The 18,551-nt window shown below is 36.4% G+C and overlaps 1 protein-coding gene across 1 annotated transcript in view; it reads right to left on the bottom strand.

Annotated features, from left to right (window-relative positions):
* The window catches only part of TLK1 (tousled like kinase 1), a gene marked incomplete at both ends in the record, with an annotated part of 144,283 nt that overhangs the window by 83,965 nt on the left and 41,767 nt on the right, over positions 1 to 18,551 (bottom strand). The window contains one exon of the mRNA XM_080689060.1: positions 6,892 to 6,963. Coding sequence (XP_080545186.1) covers positions 6,892 to 6,963 — 72 coding nt within the window. The remainder of the gene's footprint in view (positions 1 to 6,891; positions 6,964 to 18,551) is intronic.

Genomic DNA, 18,551 nt, shown 5'->3' with positions numbered 1-18,551 from the left:
GGTTCCTGGGAGCCCTTCTACCTCCGGGCTACACTCCCAGACCTATTTTTACATTTTTATTTGGAAACAGGGTCTCCTAAACCAGCGCCCGCGGCTGGCTTCGAACCTGCGCGATCCTCCTGTCTCTGCCTCCCAAGCGCGGGGATTACAAGCGTGCGCCACCACGCCCGGCTGGAAATCTGTATTTTTAAAAATAAAATTTTTTTCCAGCCAGGCCAGGAATGGTGGCACATGCTTGTAATCCCCACGCTTGAGAGACTGAGCATAGGTTCAGAGCCAGCCTCAGCTACTTAATGAGGCTCTCAGCAACTTAGTGAGACCCTGTTTCCAAATAAAATATAAAATAGGTCTGGGAGTATAGCCCAGAGGTAGAAAGCCCCTGGGCTCCACCCCTAGTACCACAAAACAAAACATAACAAAACAAAAAAAACCTCCAGCCAGGTTTGGTGGTACATGCTTATAATTCTAGTATGTGGGAGCCTGAGACAGGAGGATGGCAAGTTGAGGCCAGCTCCAGCAATTTAGTAAGGCTTTCAGCAACTTAACTAAACCCTGTTTCCAAAAAACAAAATTACGTCAGAAGGTGTAGTCTCGAAGTAGAGGCATCCGGGTTCCATCCACAGGCCTAAATAAATATATATTAAAAAAAAAAAAAAAAAAAGCTCCAAGAAGTGATGATCTTGATGTATCATCAGACTAAAAACAGCCTTCCTATCACAAATCATTATTTCCTTTATATTCCACTTTCACAGAACCTCTAAAATTAAGAACATTACTCCTTATAATGTTTCATTTAAGAGTAAAGACTAAAATTGCGACATACAGCAGAAAGCTAATTAGGTTATAACAAGTTCAATGGGTTGTCATGGTTACTCAGTTATTTTAGAAAATGAGAATTAATCTTAAAGAAATTAGTAAAACATTTCCTGTATTCTGCTGACATAAAAATATATCTTCTTGGTATTTTTTAAAACTCTACTAAAAACCAGACATATGGTGCTCATTTGTAATCCCAGTATTTGGGAAGCTGAGATGGGAGGACTGCAAGTTCGAGGACAGCCTCAGTAAACAGTGAGACTTTTCATTAACCTAGCGAGACCCTGTTTCAAAAATAAAAATAAAACAGGGTTGGGGATATAGCTCAGAGGCAGAAGAATGCCCCCGGGTTCAATCTACAGTGTAAAAAAAAAAGCAAAACAAAAACAAAACACCTCTATTAACAAAATATTGAAACCAAATTTTCTCAGTAGTATCGATATATGCTTGAACGCCCTTAAAATCGAGTCTAATAGTAGTATTTATCAGATTAAACACGTGTGAAGCTCTATTAGCCCAGATATTTCCTGGCTTGGCAAATTGAATAATTATTATAAATCATCTTAAACCTAAATATTTCCCCCCCAAAAAAGATTAACCAGGGTAATTTACCTAACTAAAAAGTTCTATACTACCTTAGTGAAAAGAATCAAGTATACCACAGTACTGTAGTTGAGATCATCACTTTAAAAGAAGATAGATGCTTTGAATAAAAATGTCGACTCCCTTAACCTACTATCTGTGTGAGCATGGGTAAATTAATTTCACTCTCTTGAGGTTCTGCTTCACATTTAGATATAAAACTTAGAAAGCTAAAATCCTGCTTTATGGTTAAGCATGCTAAAATTTATTCTTTCCTTAATCAATAGGTGTGGTCCCTAATCATGGGAAATGTACCCCCTTCTTGAAAATACTTGGCAATACCTGGAGACATTGTTGGTTGCCACTCTAGTGATAGGGAAGGAGGCTATAGATATCTAATATGTAGAGGCAGAGATGCTGCTGAACATTCCACACTGATTGGGAGGACAGAATTCTTCCATCTCCATGCACAGCAAAATGTTAAGGTTGAGAAACCTTACTTTGGCAAATATGTAAAAATTACTTGTAGCTGGCAAATGAAATACCTATATATTTTATTTTCTTGTTTCTGCTTTTAAACTTTCATTATTTTATGAATTTACAATAAAAATTACCAGAGAGAGGCTGTATAACACATGACATAACACTGATGATTTACAGATAGTATACTCATGAATTCTAGGATTATATACTTTTTTAAATCCTAAAATCTTACACTTTCATAAATAAAAGCTCTTTGGGTCTTAAATATTTGAGAGTATAGAGATGTATTGAGACCTACAACAAATTTAAAACTACTTTTAGAGATGATACTATATATAATGCTAGGAAATGTTAGCAGGTAAGATGGGTGTGCTGGACAAAAGGAGTACTATTACGGAGGTGAATGTTGATATTGAATTTATGCAACAACTATTTACTGAACATCTAAAACAGTCGTGCACTATTCTAGGTTCTTAAAATGATCTACCATTTTTCATTTTAAGTTTTGTTTCCATCAAACACCTCAGAACTTTCAGGTCCTAAAAACAAAACAAATGTGCTTTTATAAAGGGTATTATGTAACAGTTGTTCATTTACTTACTAAACAACTACTGGCTTACAAAATCATTAGTTCAGGATTTCAGGATCTGTAAGAACTAGAAAGATTATCTAGATAGAATATTTTCTTTTTTCTTTTGAATAAGGGAGTTACTGGGGATTGAACTCAGAGGCAGTCTTCCTCTGAGCTACACTCCCATCCCTATTTTCATTCATTATTTTGAAACAGGGTCTCACTAAATTGCAGAGGGCCTCATTAAGTAGCTGAGGCTGTCTGCAAACCTGCGACCCTCCTGTCTCAGCCTCCCAAGTACTGGGATTGCAATCGTGCACCACCACATCCATATCTGTATCAAACTTTCTAACCAGAAAGCTTGGGTAAATAAATAAATAAATAAATAAATAAATAAATAAATAAATAAATAAATATCTCCCTACCGGGTGCTTACTTGCTTACTTACTTACTTAATTTATTTATTTACTTATTTTTGGCAGCTCTGGGGATGAAACCCTGAGGCATTCAGCCTCCGAGCTACACTCCCCCCCCCCTTTTTATTCTTCATTTTGAAACAGGATCTCACTAAGTTACATAGGGCCTCACTGAGTAGCTGAGGCTGTCTGCTAACCACAATCCTTCGGTCTCAGCCTCCCAAATGCTGAGATTACAAGCGTGTGCCACCACGCTTTCATTAATAAGAGGAAAATATTTTCATTCTACACTTAAATAAGTCAAATTCATATATAAAGTAATTCACCTGTGACAATAAAATAATGATTTCAGCTGAAGTAGATTCAGTCAACAGTGACTATCAGGTACTTTTCAGTTTTGTTTTTATTATTTTTTTGTGGTACTGGGGTTGGAACCCAGGGGCTCTTCTAGCTCCGGGCTATACTCCCAAACCTATTTTTATATTTTATTTGGAAACAGGGTCTAACTAAGTTGCTGAGAACCTAAGTAGCTGATGCTGGCTTTGAACCTGTGTGATCCTCCTGTCTCAGCCTCCCAAGCGCAGGGATTACAAGGGTGTGCCACCACACCCAGCTACTTTTCAGTTTTAATAGTAAGATAATAGAAGAAAATAAGATTCTTAATGTCTGAAAAAGTCATCAGATAGAAGGATACAAAGTAAAGAAAGGTTTAGTAAACTAAAATAATCATGAATCCTAAGAAAGAATCAATAGATAATATCCAATTGATGAACCAAAATAGAATGTGTATATTATTTGTAGTAAAATATAGAAATAAATATCAGGAAGAAATTCTAGAAAGCTAAAAGAAATGAGGATAGGGTATGGGTGGACAATAAACAACTTTTTTTTTTGGGGGGGGGGGGACTGGGGTTCCTGGATGCCCTTCTACTTCCGGGCCACACTCCCAGACCTATTTTAAACTTTTTTATTTTTGGAAACAGGGTAAGCCAGCGCATCTAGCCTCGAACCTGCGCGATCCTCCTGTCTCCACTTCCCAATCACAGGGATTACAAGCATGCACCACCACACCCACAAACAGCTATTTTTTAAACAATAAACCTTCTAGTATTATTTGCTTACACAAACAAAACTATTTTTTTTTAATGTAATTAAGTCGGGCATGGTGGCTCATGCTTAAAATCCCAGTACTTGGAGCTGAGACAGGAGGATCACAGGTTCGCATCCAGCCTCACCTACTTAGGCCTGTTTCAAAAGAAAAAAGAAAAAATCAGGCTGGGGGAATAGCTTGGAGGTAGAACGCCTCTGGGTTCAATCCCCAGTACCACACACACAAAAAAAAGTAACAAGAAGGTTAGAGGTTCAAGACCAGCCTCAGCAATTTAGCAAGACTCTCAGCAACCTAGTGAGAACCTGTTTCAAAACAAAAAATAAAATGGGCTGGGGATAGAGCTCAAAGGTAGAAGTCCTCTGAGTTTTATATCCAGTATAAAAAAAAAGTTAATGGATCAGGGAATGAATTACCAAAAGAATAAATTATATCAAGATAATGAAATGCTACGTAAATTTGACTAGTAGGTACACCAGGAAAAAAAAAAAAAAAAAAAAAAAACAGTACTTCTAACTCATAACAGCTTAGTCCCAACCACTTTAGTTACTGACCTATGAATATCTGTATTTTGTTATTTGTGGAATTTCATCTCAAGGGAATTCATTAATTAAGGTACATACTATAGAGAGAAAACATGGGATTCATTTTCCAAATAAGCAACTTCTTATATGAAAAAATAAAACAATAACAGCAGCAGCAATAGTAGTAATAATAACAGTAATAAAGTTGCTTATTTTTTTAAACAAGTTTATTAAAAAGATAGAAATACAGAAGATAGTTACAGCCTTATGTTAGCCAGGGGTAACATGAGGGGGTGCTTCAAATGAAATCACCCAAAGTTGCGTATTTGAATGTTAAGGAAAACATTCCATCCGTAGTAATTTGCTATACATTGTGCCACGATCAATTTGTAAAAACATAGGACAGTAAAAGTCAAAAGGTAAAGATTTTCTATTGCTGCTCCAAATGTAAAAACTTTATGCAAATAAAGCTATGTACACCCAATAGTTAACCAAACTGTGTTTCATTGCAAATCCAACTACAGTTTAAAAATAAAACACCAACATTTTAACTAAAAATGTAGTCCTAACATTCTCTAAAGGTAAGGAAAATTATCTTATAGATCAATTCCTCTGGAAGCATACAAGTTGGGGCCCAGTTGTACATGCCTGTAATCCCAATACTTGGAAAGGTGTCAAAGGAGGATGTCAGGTTGAGGAAAACATGTGGTAATTTGTTTCAAAATAAAATAAAATATGGCTGGGGGTATAGCTCAGAGATAGAATGTCTCTGGGTTCAATCCCCAATGCCAACAAAACAAAATCAAAACAAAATACTAAACCTATAACTTGTACTGAGAATATACATAGCTACAAAGAACATAAAAGGTATATTATTATAGGTGATTGAAAGTACACTGTTTTGCTAATTTAAAAAAAGCTGTCAAAAACACTTTATTTGGTGAATAGCAAAGAAAATATCTAAAATTTTACTGTCTTTCATAACACAAAAGACTGAAAGAAGAGCAGTAAAATTACTGAATTTACCCAATTCTATAAAAATATCAAGAAATATTCCAAAGTCTAGGAGATATCAAGTAAAAATATTCTTGATATAGTTTTTGAAAAACTGTACTTTACCTAGAGCTAAATCTATTTTTTAAGGACTCAATATTAAGTGTGCTAATTTGAAAAAAACTGAACTGTGATAATCTGGTGCTACAGGGGCTACTAACGCTTACCTCAAGGGAACCTACTGCAGGTAAAGTCCCGTCACTTGCACAGTCCTTTCAGCTGCCTGTCAGTTGTCTCTGCGGAAGGGAAAGCCTGATGAGTGAGAACCCTATGCCACACTCCTTTGAAGTGTCAGGGTACCTGCATAGAACTGCACAAAACTATCTACCTAGAGATTCCAAGATGCTTTCAATAACAATTGGCTAAAAAGTTTCCATCTTTGAACTTCCCTTTCTCCACTAAACACTGAAATCAAGGGCCAAAGAAAATTACTACTAAGTACTAACAACCTATTGGTATCATCAAGATGAGCTCTCTATACTAACCTGAGCAGGAAAAAAATACTAAAGTGAATCAAGCAGAAATAAGTTAACATTGATAGGGACGGACACACACACACACACACACACGCACACGCACACACACACACAATGTTAAACATTAAGAGACAACCTGAGGAGAGAAAAAGCTGTAAGTCATAAAAAGTGAGGTTATAGCACCAACAAAGGAATGTTAAATTCCAAAAGAAATTCCTGTCTACCCATTTTTTAAAAGATGCCATTAAGTATGTTATGCTGAAAATGAATGATACCATTGATCCAAATGTCTACTTATAAAATACTATGTATTTTCTTGGTGGGGGTCAGTAATTAGGCGGAAGGGGAAGGAAGTCTTGTCAGATTTTTTTTAAATGTACAAAGTGAAATGTGCAAAGTGAAAACTGGCAACATGATTCCACTAGAAATTCTAAAAAGAAAAAAAGAAAAAATGAGTATATATATTTAAGAAAGAACACAAACCCTTAATCAGAATCAAATTAAAGAGGAAAATAGAAAAGTGATCATAGAAAACTGAAATGTAACTTACTTCAAAAACCACCTCCACTTCATGTAAGCATTAATAACTAATAACTATCTTTTATTAAAAATATCTATGTATCACTAATGTTCAAGTTCAGCTACACAACCAAAGAAACAATATTTCCTTTCTAGTGCCAAAATACCGTCTTCATTCTGAATATTTTGCTTCTTAAAGCAGAATAAAATATTCCTAAGAGGAAAAAGCATTAACCTTTAGCACCAGGATTGATAGAGGGGAGAAAAAAAGACTATTTAAAATGAAAAAGGTGATTTGAGCTTTTACTTTTAACAGCTTCATGTTTAAAATGAAATTACTTACCTCTGATTCTTTGTCACTTAAAGATCCCAAGCTTCCAAAACTGTGATTAGAGCTTTCATTATTTGTTGAAGCCTGTTAAAAGATTTAGAAGGCAAAAATTAGTAATAATTTCAAATAAGCCTATTATAAAGTACATAATCTACCTTCATAAATGAAAATAAAGTATGATTACTTTAAAGAAGAAAGCCAAGTAAAGTAATATTAAGAAATTCAAAGTTTTAACACTATAAATACCTTGGAAAATTTTATCAAGTCAATATAAGTTCTGCTGTTTCAGAAACTGCCTTGTATTAAGATTACTTTTTAGAATACCATTTCAAAAACAAAGGAATTGGGCCAGTGCTAGGATAACAAGATCACTAACATAGAATACAACATAAAATTAGCATATCCTTTGACAATATTATTTGTACTCCTCAGTTCCCTTCATAATTACCACATTCCACTGTATTTTATATACCTTCCCCTTTGCCTTTCTTTATATTAAGAAACTGCTGTTTGCTTTGTTTTGACTTTCTTTCTTTTTTCTTTCTTCTTCTTCTTTTTTTTTTTTTGTGGGTCTGGGAATGGAACCCAGGGCATCTGACCTCCTAACTACACCCCCTGCCCTATTTTTTATTCTTTATTTTGAAACCGGGTCTCACTGAGTTGCAGAGGGCCTCACTAAGTAACTGAGGCTGTCCGCGAACCGTGATCCTCCAGGTCTCAGCCTCCCGAATGCTGGGATTACAAGCGTGCGCCACCACGCCCGGCTGTTTTGAGCTGTGACAGAAATAAGCCATCATTCTGGAGAATGATGTCAGCTTTGTCAATATGCTTTTATGATCCTTATCATTTTTATGTATTTTCTGTACTGAGGATTGAACCCAGAGGCATTCTACCTCCAAGCTACACCTCCAGCTCAATTTTATTTCTTATTTGGAAACAGGGTCTCACTAGGTTGCTGAGAGCCTCTCTAAACTGTCAAGGCTGGCTTTGAACCAGTAGTCCTCTTGTCTCAGCCTTCTAAATAATGGGATTATAAACTTACACCATCACACCTGGCAATATTTTATGGACTTTTTTGTACCACCAATACATTTATTTGACCAACGTCTTCTAGGAATGTTTAGAAAAGAGGCTGACAGACTTTGGTACATATGATAAAAATGATGCATGATTTATCTTCATGCAGGCCAGGGGATACACTCATGTTTCTCTTCTACTTGCAAGAGTAGCTATGCACTATTAATAGTAATTGTGAGCCAGGTGTGGTCTGTAATCCCAATATTTGGGAGGCAAAGACAGGAGGATTACAGCAAGTCAGCTAAACTATATTAAAAAAACAAAAACAGAGCCGGGCGTGGTGGCGCACGCTTGTAATCCCCGCGTTTGGGAGGCAGAGACAGGAGGATCGCGCAGGTTCGAAGCCAGCTGCGCGCGCTGGCTTAGGAGACCCTGTTTCCAAATAAAAATGTAAAAATAGGTCTGGGAGTGTAGCTCAGAGGTAGAAGGGCTTCCAGGAACCCCAGTACCACAAAAAATAAAAATAAAAATAAAATAAAAAAATAAAAAAAACAAAAACATAGTAACTGTGATCCTACCTACTAGTAAGCCTATTAATGAGTTGTAAGTTGGCCTACAATTATCTTTAAATTTCCAAACTAAGCCGAGCATGATGGTACACGCTTGTAATCCCAGCCTTCAGGAGGCTGAGACTGGAGGATCGTGGTTCGTGGACAGCCTCAGCTACTCAGTGAGGCCCTTTGCAACTTAGTGAGACCCTGTTTCAAAATAAAGAATAAAAAATAGGGCTTGGAGTGTAACTCGGAGGTAGAATGTCCCTGGGTTCCATCTCTAGTACTGCAAAAATAAATAAATAAATTAAATTAAAAATAAATTTCCAAACTGACAACTTTGAGCTACTGTATGCATATCCAATATGAAGGTGGACACTGTAAAGGTTGTTTTCAATACAAAATAGCACTTGAAATGATTAAGAGTCAAGGAGTACTTGGGGAAATGTTATAATTAGGGCAAGTCTGTCAAGCTTGGGGAAAAAATTATGCCATCAATAAAAATTAAGTGATAAATTAGACTCTGAAATAATGGAGGTAGCAGCAAATTTAAGGGGTCATAAATCCTCACCCAAAAAAAACAATTGCACAAAGCTAAATAAATAGTAAACCAAAAACTCAGAGACAACATTTACAATAAAACTAGGTAACAAGAATTCCCCCAAATTCCCCCTGACCCAAGCAGGTGGGAACATATCACCAACAACCAGGAGACCTGCATGGGTATCATTATCTGCATGGGAAGAAACAAGGTATCTGCCAGAACTGAGAATAAGATACTCCCCAAACAGCAAAAAGTACTTACCCAATGTAGCAGCCAATATGAGTGCAGATAATATTCTTAGAAGGGTTTTACTCTTTCAGATAGTAACTAAGCACAAGGAGTTTACAGTAATGTCTAAAGAGTTAGAAGTGTATTCTTTACAAACTCTTGAAATGAATCATTCCACAACAGGAAGGCACAATGAGTAAAATTACTAGGCATAAAATTAAAATTCAGCACAATAAGTATAATGACAATAAAAGTAGAAAAAGGAACAGCCTAGAAATCTCAGAAAGTACATGCTACATTTCAAAGAAAGCCCAAAACCAACAGCAGAGGGAGCTTTATGAAAAAAAGTCACTGTGAACCACCTCTTAATTTAGTGTACAGGGCATCCAATTTCATAAAAAGCAAGCAAGAGAAAATGTAGATCAGTCTCATATGTTTTTATAAGAAAACAAAAATAAGGTAGAAAATAAGATCCTAATAATAAGAGCACATCAAGAACACATACCCACAAAATAGGTGAAAACTGTAACATACTATATCAAAATAAGCTAGAAGACATTACAAAATTAACTCAAATAAGGAAAGAATAACATATCATATTCAAAAAACTCAGAAGGTTAACAACTCAGGAAGGCACTGGGAATAAAAGAAAAACAGTATCAGAAATGATGAGTAAAAAGGAAATGAACAAAAGAATAAATATATACAGCAGATAATTAAGGAGTAATCTTTTTAAAACCAAAACAAGCTGGGCATGGTGGCACAAGTTTGTAATCCCGGCGCTTGGAAGGCAGAGACAGGAGGATCGTGCAGGTTCGAAGCCAGCCTCACTGGCTTAGGAGACCCTGCTTTCAAGTTAAAATATATATATATATAAAATAGCCGGGTGTGGTGGCGCACGCTTGTAATCCCCGCGCTTGGGAGGCGGAGAGAGGAGGATCGCGCAGGTTCGAAGCCAGCCGTGCTGGCGTAAGAGACCCTGTTTCAAAAATATAAAATAGGTCTGGGAGTGTAGCCCAGAGGAAGAAGGGCTTCCAGGAACCCCAGTACCACCAAAAAAAAAAAAAAAAAAAAAAAAAAGGTCTGGGCATGTAGCCCAGAAGTAAAGAGTTTCCATGAACCCCAGTAACATCAAAAAAAAAAAAAAAAAAAAAAAACCCAAAACAAAAGCAACAAAGATTTAATATACAGATTTCTTAAAGAGTACTAAAATAAGCTAGGCACAGCAATGCACACTTGTAATTTCAGTAATTGAGAGGCTAAGACAAGAGGATTCCAGGTTTGAGGCCAGCCTGAGCAATTAAGCAAAACCCTGCTTCAAAAATAAATTAAGTAAGTAAATAAGTAAGTAAATTGGACTGGAAGTGTAGCTCAAAGGCATAATGCCCCTGGGTTCAATCCCCACTGCCGGCCAGACACACATACACATACACACCCCTAAAATAAGTAAACAATAAAAATGTAAAAAAAAACTCCCTGAAAATTTTAATTTAAAGCTCCTGAAAGAACACAACATACACCTAAGAATATCAACTCAGAGAGTAAGAAAAGTGAACACAAATTTTTCAAAAGCCACATTTCATGACATAAGTAAACAAAGAGTAACAAATTTAAGCTATTGAAGCAAAGAAATTTGAGCAAGGTGTTTTATAGTCACTAAAACTTATTAACATATTAACTATTATCAGAATATAAAAGAAATCTTGGGAACAGCAAGCAATAGTATAATTTACTTGCTGACAGGGATTAGAAAAGTATGAGATGTTTTAATCATTTGCATTGACCTCAAGTATCACAATTATCAACACAGAGATGCAGATTCAAATAAAAATCTTATAGTTCTGAATTTGAATAGAAAATATTGATATAAATTCATGAGATATTATCCTTTAGAACTAACAACAAATTAATACTCACATGGGCACACACCTCCACAGAAATTTTAGAAAAAGTATAAAAAAGAACTACTTGAAGATACTTGAGCAACCAAAAGTAGAAGGAATCTAGATTCTAAGAAACAAAACTCTGAAGAAGGAACAGATTTGTGTAGGTTTACTATTTTTATAGCTTTTGTCTCAAGGAGGCCCTGAGAATTAAGAGATACCCAGAACACCTAAAACTTCCATCAAATCTGCTTACTGCCTTGAAAAACCAGTTCAGTCTACCATAGCAGCTGGGAAGTAAGGAAGAATTTGGTGGAAAATAAAGAACCACCGAGTCCCAGTTCTGCATATTAATTCTTCTCAACTCTCTAGCTCCACACTGATCTATATCAGGCTAAAGTAACTGAACAGAGATGTCATATGCGGCCCCTCTTTGGTAGATACAATTTAAGATTTCAGTCCAGCTCAGATAACTGCCTGCAAATAAAGCAAAAGCAATGAAAGGGAGGAAGGGAAGAAAAGGAGAGGGAAGGGAAACATGCTCCAGAAGAGGACACCAAACCAAGTCACTACAATGCATCATTTAGAATGTGCAGCATGAAAATCTGAAATTTCTAAACATATGGAAAATAAGGTATAACGACTGATACTCAATAGAATAACCATAGGGTAACAAAGATATAAGAATCATCAAAGATCTTAAAGTGGCTACTGTAAATCTGTTCAAAGTGACAAAAAATGTTTGAATAAACAAACTGCAAATTTTGGCAGAAAAATAAAAACTATAAAGATGTAAATTCTAGAACTGAATATTCACACTAAAATAAAAACAACTCACTAGGTGGACATAACGGCAGAATGGAGAAAGTTTCAAACACAGGTCAAAAAAATTTATTCACACTAGAGAACAAAGAGAAAAAAATTTTTGTTGTTTTGGTTATTAGGGATTGAACTCAGGGGCATTCTACCTCTGAGCTATACCCCCAGCCCTATTTTATAAAATTTTATTTTGAAACAGAGCCTCTCTAGGTTGATGAAAGTCTCACTACTTGCTGAGGTGGCCTTGAACCTGTGATCCTCCTGTCTCAGGCTCTCAAGTACTGGGATTACAAGTGTACTTCACCATGAATGCCTGTAAAATATTTTTAAATAGTATCTGATGGACAGTATTAAGCAGTCTAACATACATATAAACTAGTCAGAGGGCAGGTTTTTTGTTTGTTTGTTTGTTTGTTTTTGCGGGTCTGGGGATGGAACTCAGGGGCATTGGACCTCCGAGCTACAACCCCTGACCTATTTTTTATTCACTAAGTACCTGAAGCTGTTTGCGAACCATGATCTCAGCCTCCTAATGCTGGGATTACAAGCATGCACCACCATGCCCGGCTGAAAAAAATTTTTTTTAAAGAAAAAAAAATTTTTTTTTTCAGTACTGGGGAAGGAACCCAGGGGATTCTACCTCTGAGGGACACCTCCAGCTCTATTTTTTTATTCATTATTTTGAAACAGGGTCTTACTTAGTTGCAAAGGACCTAAGTAGCTGAGCCTGGCTGCGAACTGTGATCCTCCTGTCTCAGCCTCCCAAATGCTGGGATTACAAGCATGTGCCATCACACCTAAGAAAATTCTAAAATTTAGTAAAAATATAAATTTATAGATTAAGAGTTCACAGATTCTCCCCAAGCAGGATAAGTACAAAGAAAACCACACCTAAGCACATCACAGTTAAGCTGCTAATACCAAAAATAAAGAAAAATCTTAAAGGCAGATGCATGAGAACAAAAATTAATGCAAGTGACTGCTGACTTGTCATCATAAATACTGGAGGCCAGATTTACTTCCTGGAAATGGGAAGCCAAGAGAACTCTGCACTGAAGCAAAAGTGAGGAAACAGAGGGGATTAAATACAAAGGTACACACTAAATGAAAAGACCCTTGGCCTCTTTCCCATGGTCTATGTTAGAAAGTTGGCAAATACATTTAGTCTCCACAGGTGGGAGATTATAACATTTCCCCTCTAGAAAAACAGACCATCTCAAGAGACAGACTTTACAGATACTAAGTCATAAATCACTCAACGAAATTACCCAGTCAGATCTTCTACTGAAAAACCCATTAAGCCTATTCACAAAAAGCCTATTCACAAAAGCTTCTAGTGAGTGTTGGAATGTCTAATGCAATATATAAACAAAGTCCAACATCATTAAATATTTTAAGAAAAAATAAAATAATGAAACCAATCAGAGTTAAACCAGGCAGTAGGGGTTAAAAAAAAAATATATAACATAAAATTATTAGCAATACCTCTCAACAGTGAAACATTTAGAGAACCCCAAAACACCTAGAAATTAAGAATATGACAACTGAAGTAAGAAAAAAATAAAAGATGAACTCATAGACAAAGCTGAAGAAATAATACCCAATCTTCTCCAAAATGAGAAAAAAAGAAAATTATTAGGAAATCAGTGAAAGTCTTGATCCAAACAATGACGGTTTCAAGGGAGAAAAAAAAAAAAAAGAATTTAAAACTAAGGAGCTGAAATTATTCCAAAAATAATCCAAGAAACTTTTCAAGAAATAGATAGTGTACATTCCAAGTTTGGAAGGATGTACTTCTTTGAACCAAGCACACTGTTTCAAAGAAGATCACACCAAGACACGCAATAAAATTTTAAATGGTAGGGATAAAGAAAAGCTTCCCTAAAAGCTTCCAGAGAACAGGTAACTTACAAAGCATAAGGAATCAGAATGGCATTGGAATGCTCAGCAGTAACACTGAAAGTCAGAAGGCAACAGAATGCTTTCAAAATTCTGAGAAAATGATTTTAAAATTCTGAGAAAATTATTTCCAATCTAGAATTCTACTCCACAGAAAAACTAATACACCCAGAGAAATGAAGAAAATATTTGAGGTCTCAAAAAATCAATCACCTATATACTTTTTCTTGAGAATACACTAGAGAATCTGTTCCACCAAAACAAAGAAATAAACCAAGAAAAAGAAGACACACAGAAGAACAGACACTAAAGGCATTTCTATGATGAGTAAGAAAGGAGATTCTACAATGAAAGGCATCCTAGAGAAACAGAACTATCCTAGATTAGATGAATGAAGGACTATGGGGAAAATGTCTAAAAAAGAGGAAATAAGAGAGATTTGGGAATAAAGAATTTGATATTTAAAATGTGAGATTAGTATACCTCTGCTGGGAAGGATATGGATCATTATGCTGTACACCAAAAAAAATTTTAAGTAAGTCAACTATTAACTCTAAGGAAAATAAAAAGCTACACAAGAAATGTTATAATGAAATTGTTATGGCTCAGATATCAATAAATTTACAGTAAAATATAAATGCTGAAATACTGATTTAACTATAAATTAAATACTATGTACTATCAAAATCAGGAAGGAGCAGGAAAGTGTAAGTACTTCTTTAAGAGTATAAGGTTGGATCATTCAAAAGAGTTAATGCCTTATCTTCTAATAATAGGTCAGTAACTAACTAAAATTGAAAAAAACAAACTATAACAATCTTACTCTGAAATACATAAATGAAACAAAGCATACATAATATAACCGGGAAGACTGAAACTAGGATTGAAAGAAGACAAAGTTCTACCAATTTTCATTACAGGATTAGAAAAATTGGGCTTGAACACTGGATTGTATGGCTTTCTTCTTGAATCTGTAGGAATTCTTTCTAGAATCTAGGTTACAGATCTTCTATGGTTTGCCTTTTCACTCTTTGTCATTTGAACACAGTTATATTTATCAGGTGTTTTACTTTATGGTTAGTCTCTGTAACCCATTTATGAAATATGTCAACCAAAACTCATAGATATAGCCTATTTATTCTTATTAAAGACTTTATCAAATTAGCTTTCACATTTAGATCTACAATTCACCTGGAAGTGGTTTTTTTTGTTGTTGTTGTTTTTTTTTTTTTGCGGGTCTGGGGATGGAACACAGAGGCATTTGACATCTGAGCTACACCCCCTGCCCTATTTTTTATTCTTTAGTTTGAAACCGGGTCTCACTGAGTTGCAGAAGGCCTCACTAAGTAGCTGAGGCTGTCCGCGAACTGTGATCCTCCAGGTCTCAGCCTCCCAATTGCTGGGATTACAAGCGTGCGCCACCATGCCCGGCTCTACCCGGAAGTGGTTTTTGCATCATGGCAAGAGCTGAGAGTTGAGGGCATTTATTTCCCTATACAGATATTCAATTAATTTACTATAAAAATCACCTTTTTCTCTACTGTGCTGCAGTGTCATCTTTGTCATAGATCAAGCTACTGTATATGAATGAGACTATATATGAATGTATTCTATTCTGTTCCTGTGATGTACTTTTTTTTAACCCTTATTTCTATCATATTCCCTTATTTCTATCATATTCCCTAATATGTAATAGTATGATTCTCCCAAATTTGTACTGTCCTTTTTTGTTGTTGCTGTTAAGTACTGGGTATTGAATCCAGGGATATTCTACCTCTGTGCTATCCACTAGTGCACTAGTGTGTGTGTGTGTTGCTGGGTATTGAACCCAGGAGCATTCTACCTCTGAGCTATACACTAGTGTGTGTGTGTTGATGGGTAATGAACGCAGGAGCATTCTACCTCTGAGCTATACACTAGTGTGTTTGTGGTGCTGGGTATTGAATCCAGGGGCATTCTACTTCTGAGTGACACTCCCAACCCTAGTTTTTATTCTTTATTTTGAAACAGGGTCTCACTAAGTTGAAAGAGCCTCACTAAGTAGTTAAGGCTATCCTCAAACCACAATCCTCCTATCTCAGCCTCCCAAGTACTAGGATTATAAGTGTGCGCCACCACACCTGGCTGTGTTGTCTTGACCAAGAGCTGGGTGTGGTAGCGCACACTTGTAATCCCAGTACTTGGGAGGCTGAGACAGGAGGTTTACAGCCAGCCTCAGCTACTTAGTGAGGCCCTCCACAACTTAGTGAGATTCTATTTCAAAATAAAGAACAAAAAATAGGGGTCGGAGGTAAAATGCCCCTGGGTTCAACCCCCAGGACCCAGGTGGGTGAGGGGACTGCCCTGACCATTCTTGGTTTTTCCCAAACATCCTGCTGGGATTTTAACTGAGGTTACACTGAGTCTAAGGATCAATTTAGAAAGTGATAGCATTATGATACCTAGTTTTCCAGTTCCTGCGCACTGCACCTCTCATTTAGTTAAGCCTTCTTTGATTTCTATGCGTTTTACAACTTTCAGTGAATATGTCTTGAGTACTGTTGTCAGATTACTAGTTACTTTGCCTTTTTATATAGTACATGGTATCATATACCATTTTGGGGTTTTTTGGTACTGGGAATTTAACTCAGGGGCATTCTACCTATGAGCTATTACCCCCCACACACCCATTTTATTTTTTAGTTTGAAACAAGGTCTCAAGTAAGTTGCTGAGGCTGGCCTCAAACATGCAATCCTCTTATCTCAAGCCTCCCAAATTTTATGCTTACAGTAGTGTACACCACCACACCTGGCTATTTGTTGTTGATATCTAAAAATATAACTTACTTTAATTTATAATTTATATCCAACAACCTTGATTAATATACTTAATTTTATTTGTTGATTTTTTGTAGGGGTTTTATTCTATCCACATCAAAGTGTTAATGGGAATAATTTTTTCTCTGCATGGGTACAGGTTACATGACTGTGTTTAATTTGTGAAAGTTCACTGAGCAATATGCCATTGGGGCAAATATTGGGGCCCGAATCCAGGGGCAATGTATATATATTATAACAAATTCTAAATAAAACGAAGTTTAAGCCTGGTCTCGTATGACAGATCTTCTCTCATTCGACCTCGGCTCTCCTCTCACCAACATACAAACCTCGACTCATGCTAGGGCTGGACCCCAGCATATAACTCTATATTATCTTATTAATAGTCTAGTGAAAAGAACAGTATTTAAACCAGCAGATACAATTTTTTTAACTGAGATTATTAAATTTAAAAATTGTTTACTTGCATTAACCACACTTTAAGCCCTCAGTAGCATATTGGGCTACAATACAGGACTATCATACCAGAAAGTTCTATAGGACAGAGTTGCTACAGACAGGTCAGCCCTCCGCCTATTTTTTTTTTTTTTCCTGATTTTTTATGGGAAGGGCTTAGGGATGGAACTCAGGAGCATTCTACTTTTGAGTTATACCTCCAGCCCTTTTTACTTTTCTTTCTTTTCTCCCCCCCCCCCAGTACTAGGGATGGAATCCAGGGGCATTCTACCACCTAGCTACACCCCTAACCCTATCTTTTATTCTTTAATTTGAAACCTGGTCTGAGTTGCAAAGAACCTCACTAAGTAGCTGAGACTGTCAGCAAACCACAATCTGTCTGTCTAAGCCTCCAAAATGCTGGGTATACAAGCATGCACCACCATGTCCGGCTTAGTATTTGTTTTGAAACAGGTTCTCACTGTGTTGCGGAGAATCTCACTACATTGCTGAGACTGTCCTTGAACCTAGGATCCTCCTGTTTCAGCCTTTCAAGTACTAGATTACCCAGTGTGGGCCAACACATCCAACTCCTCCATGAGTTTTTACAAATAAAGTTTTATTGGAACATACGTATACTCATTTGATTACATAGGTTTATGGCTGCTTTACAAAGGCAGAGTTGGGAAGAGTAGTTGTGCCAAAGACCATTATGAACTACAGATATTAACTACTTGTCCCTGTACAGGAGAAATTATCCAACCTTTACTACATACAAAAAAAATCAGGGGTGTGTGTTAAGACAGAGTATATAAGGGGAAGAAAAGCGAATAGTGCAATGCTATATTTCACCAATAGATGCCCCCACCTAGCCAGATTTTATGGAGTATAAAAATTCCTTGCTTAACCTAAACAGCACTGTCCTAAATTTTGAATGTGAAATTCAAGTCTTATGATACAAAGCACAGTAAATACTTCCAATTTTTGGTGTTCAACGTTTTCATTCCAATTTCAACACAGTGCCAGTTTCTTTCTCAAGAATTGTGCTGTCCTATTTTTGGTGGAGCTATAAATCAACCTGCCTACGTACTACAGGCATTTTTCTGTATATGCTCCTCACCCACACCTACAGTCAAGAAACCAAAAGGAAAGCACAAAACTCATAAACTAATTAAGCTTGCTTCTAGAACTTTGATCTTGAGAGTGATACAGCACAGGTTTGTATGTGTGTGCATGCATGCGTGCACGTGTACACATGTGTGCGTGTGCTGTAGTGGAGATAACCAGAATCAGAAGGTGAGCAGTTCTCCTACAGCCTGAAGTTTCCCTGGTTCTTATCCCGGTGTTTCCAGCCTTTGACCTATTCTATGAATTGCTCCATATCCCACCAAAATTTTCAATTTTTTGCTTAAGGTAGTTAAAGATGGTTTCTTTTTTTTTTTTTTTTGCAAATAAAGTCAATAGTTGATATAAAATGTA

The sequence above is a fragment of the Muscardinus avellanarius genome (assembly GCF_963383645.1).
Source record: "Muscardinus avellanarius genome assembly, chromosome: 2".
Lineage (NCBI taxonomy): Eukaryota > Metazoa > Chordata > Mammalia > Rodentia > Gliridae > Muscardinus > Muscardinus avellanarius.
This window is presented reverse-complemented; position numbering and strand designations above follow the sequence as displayed.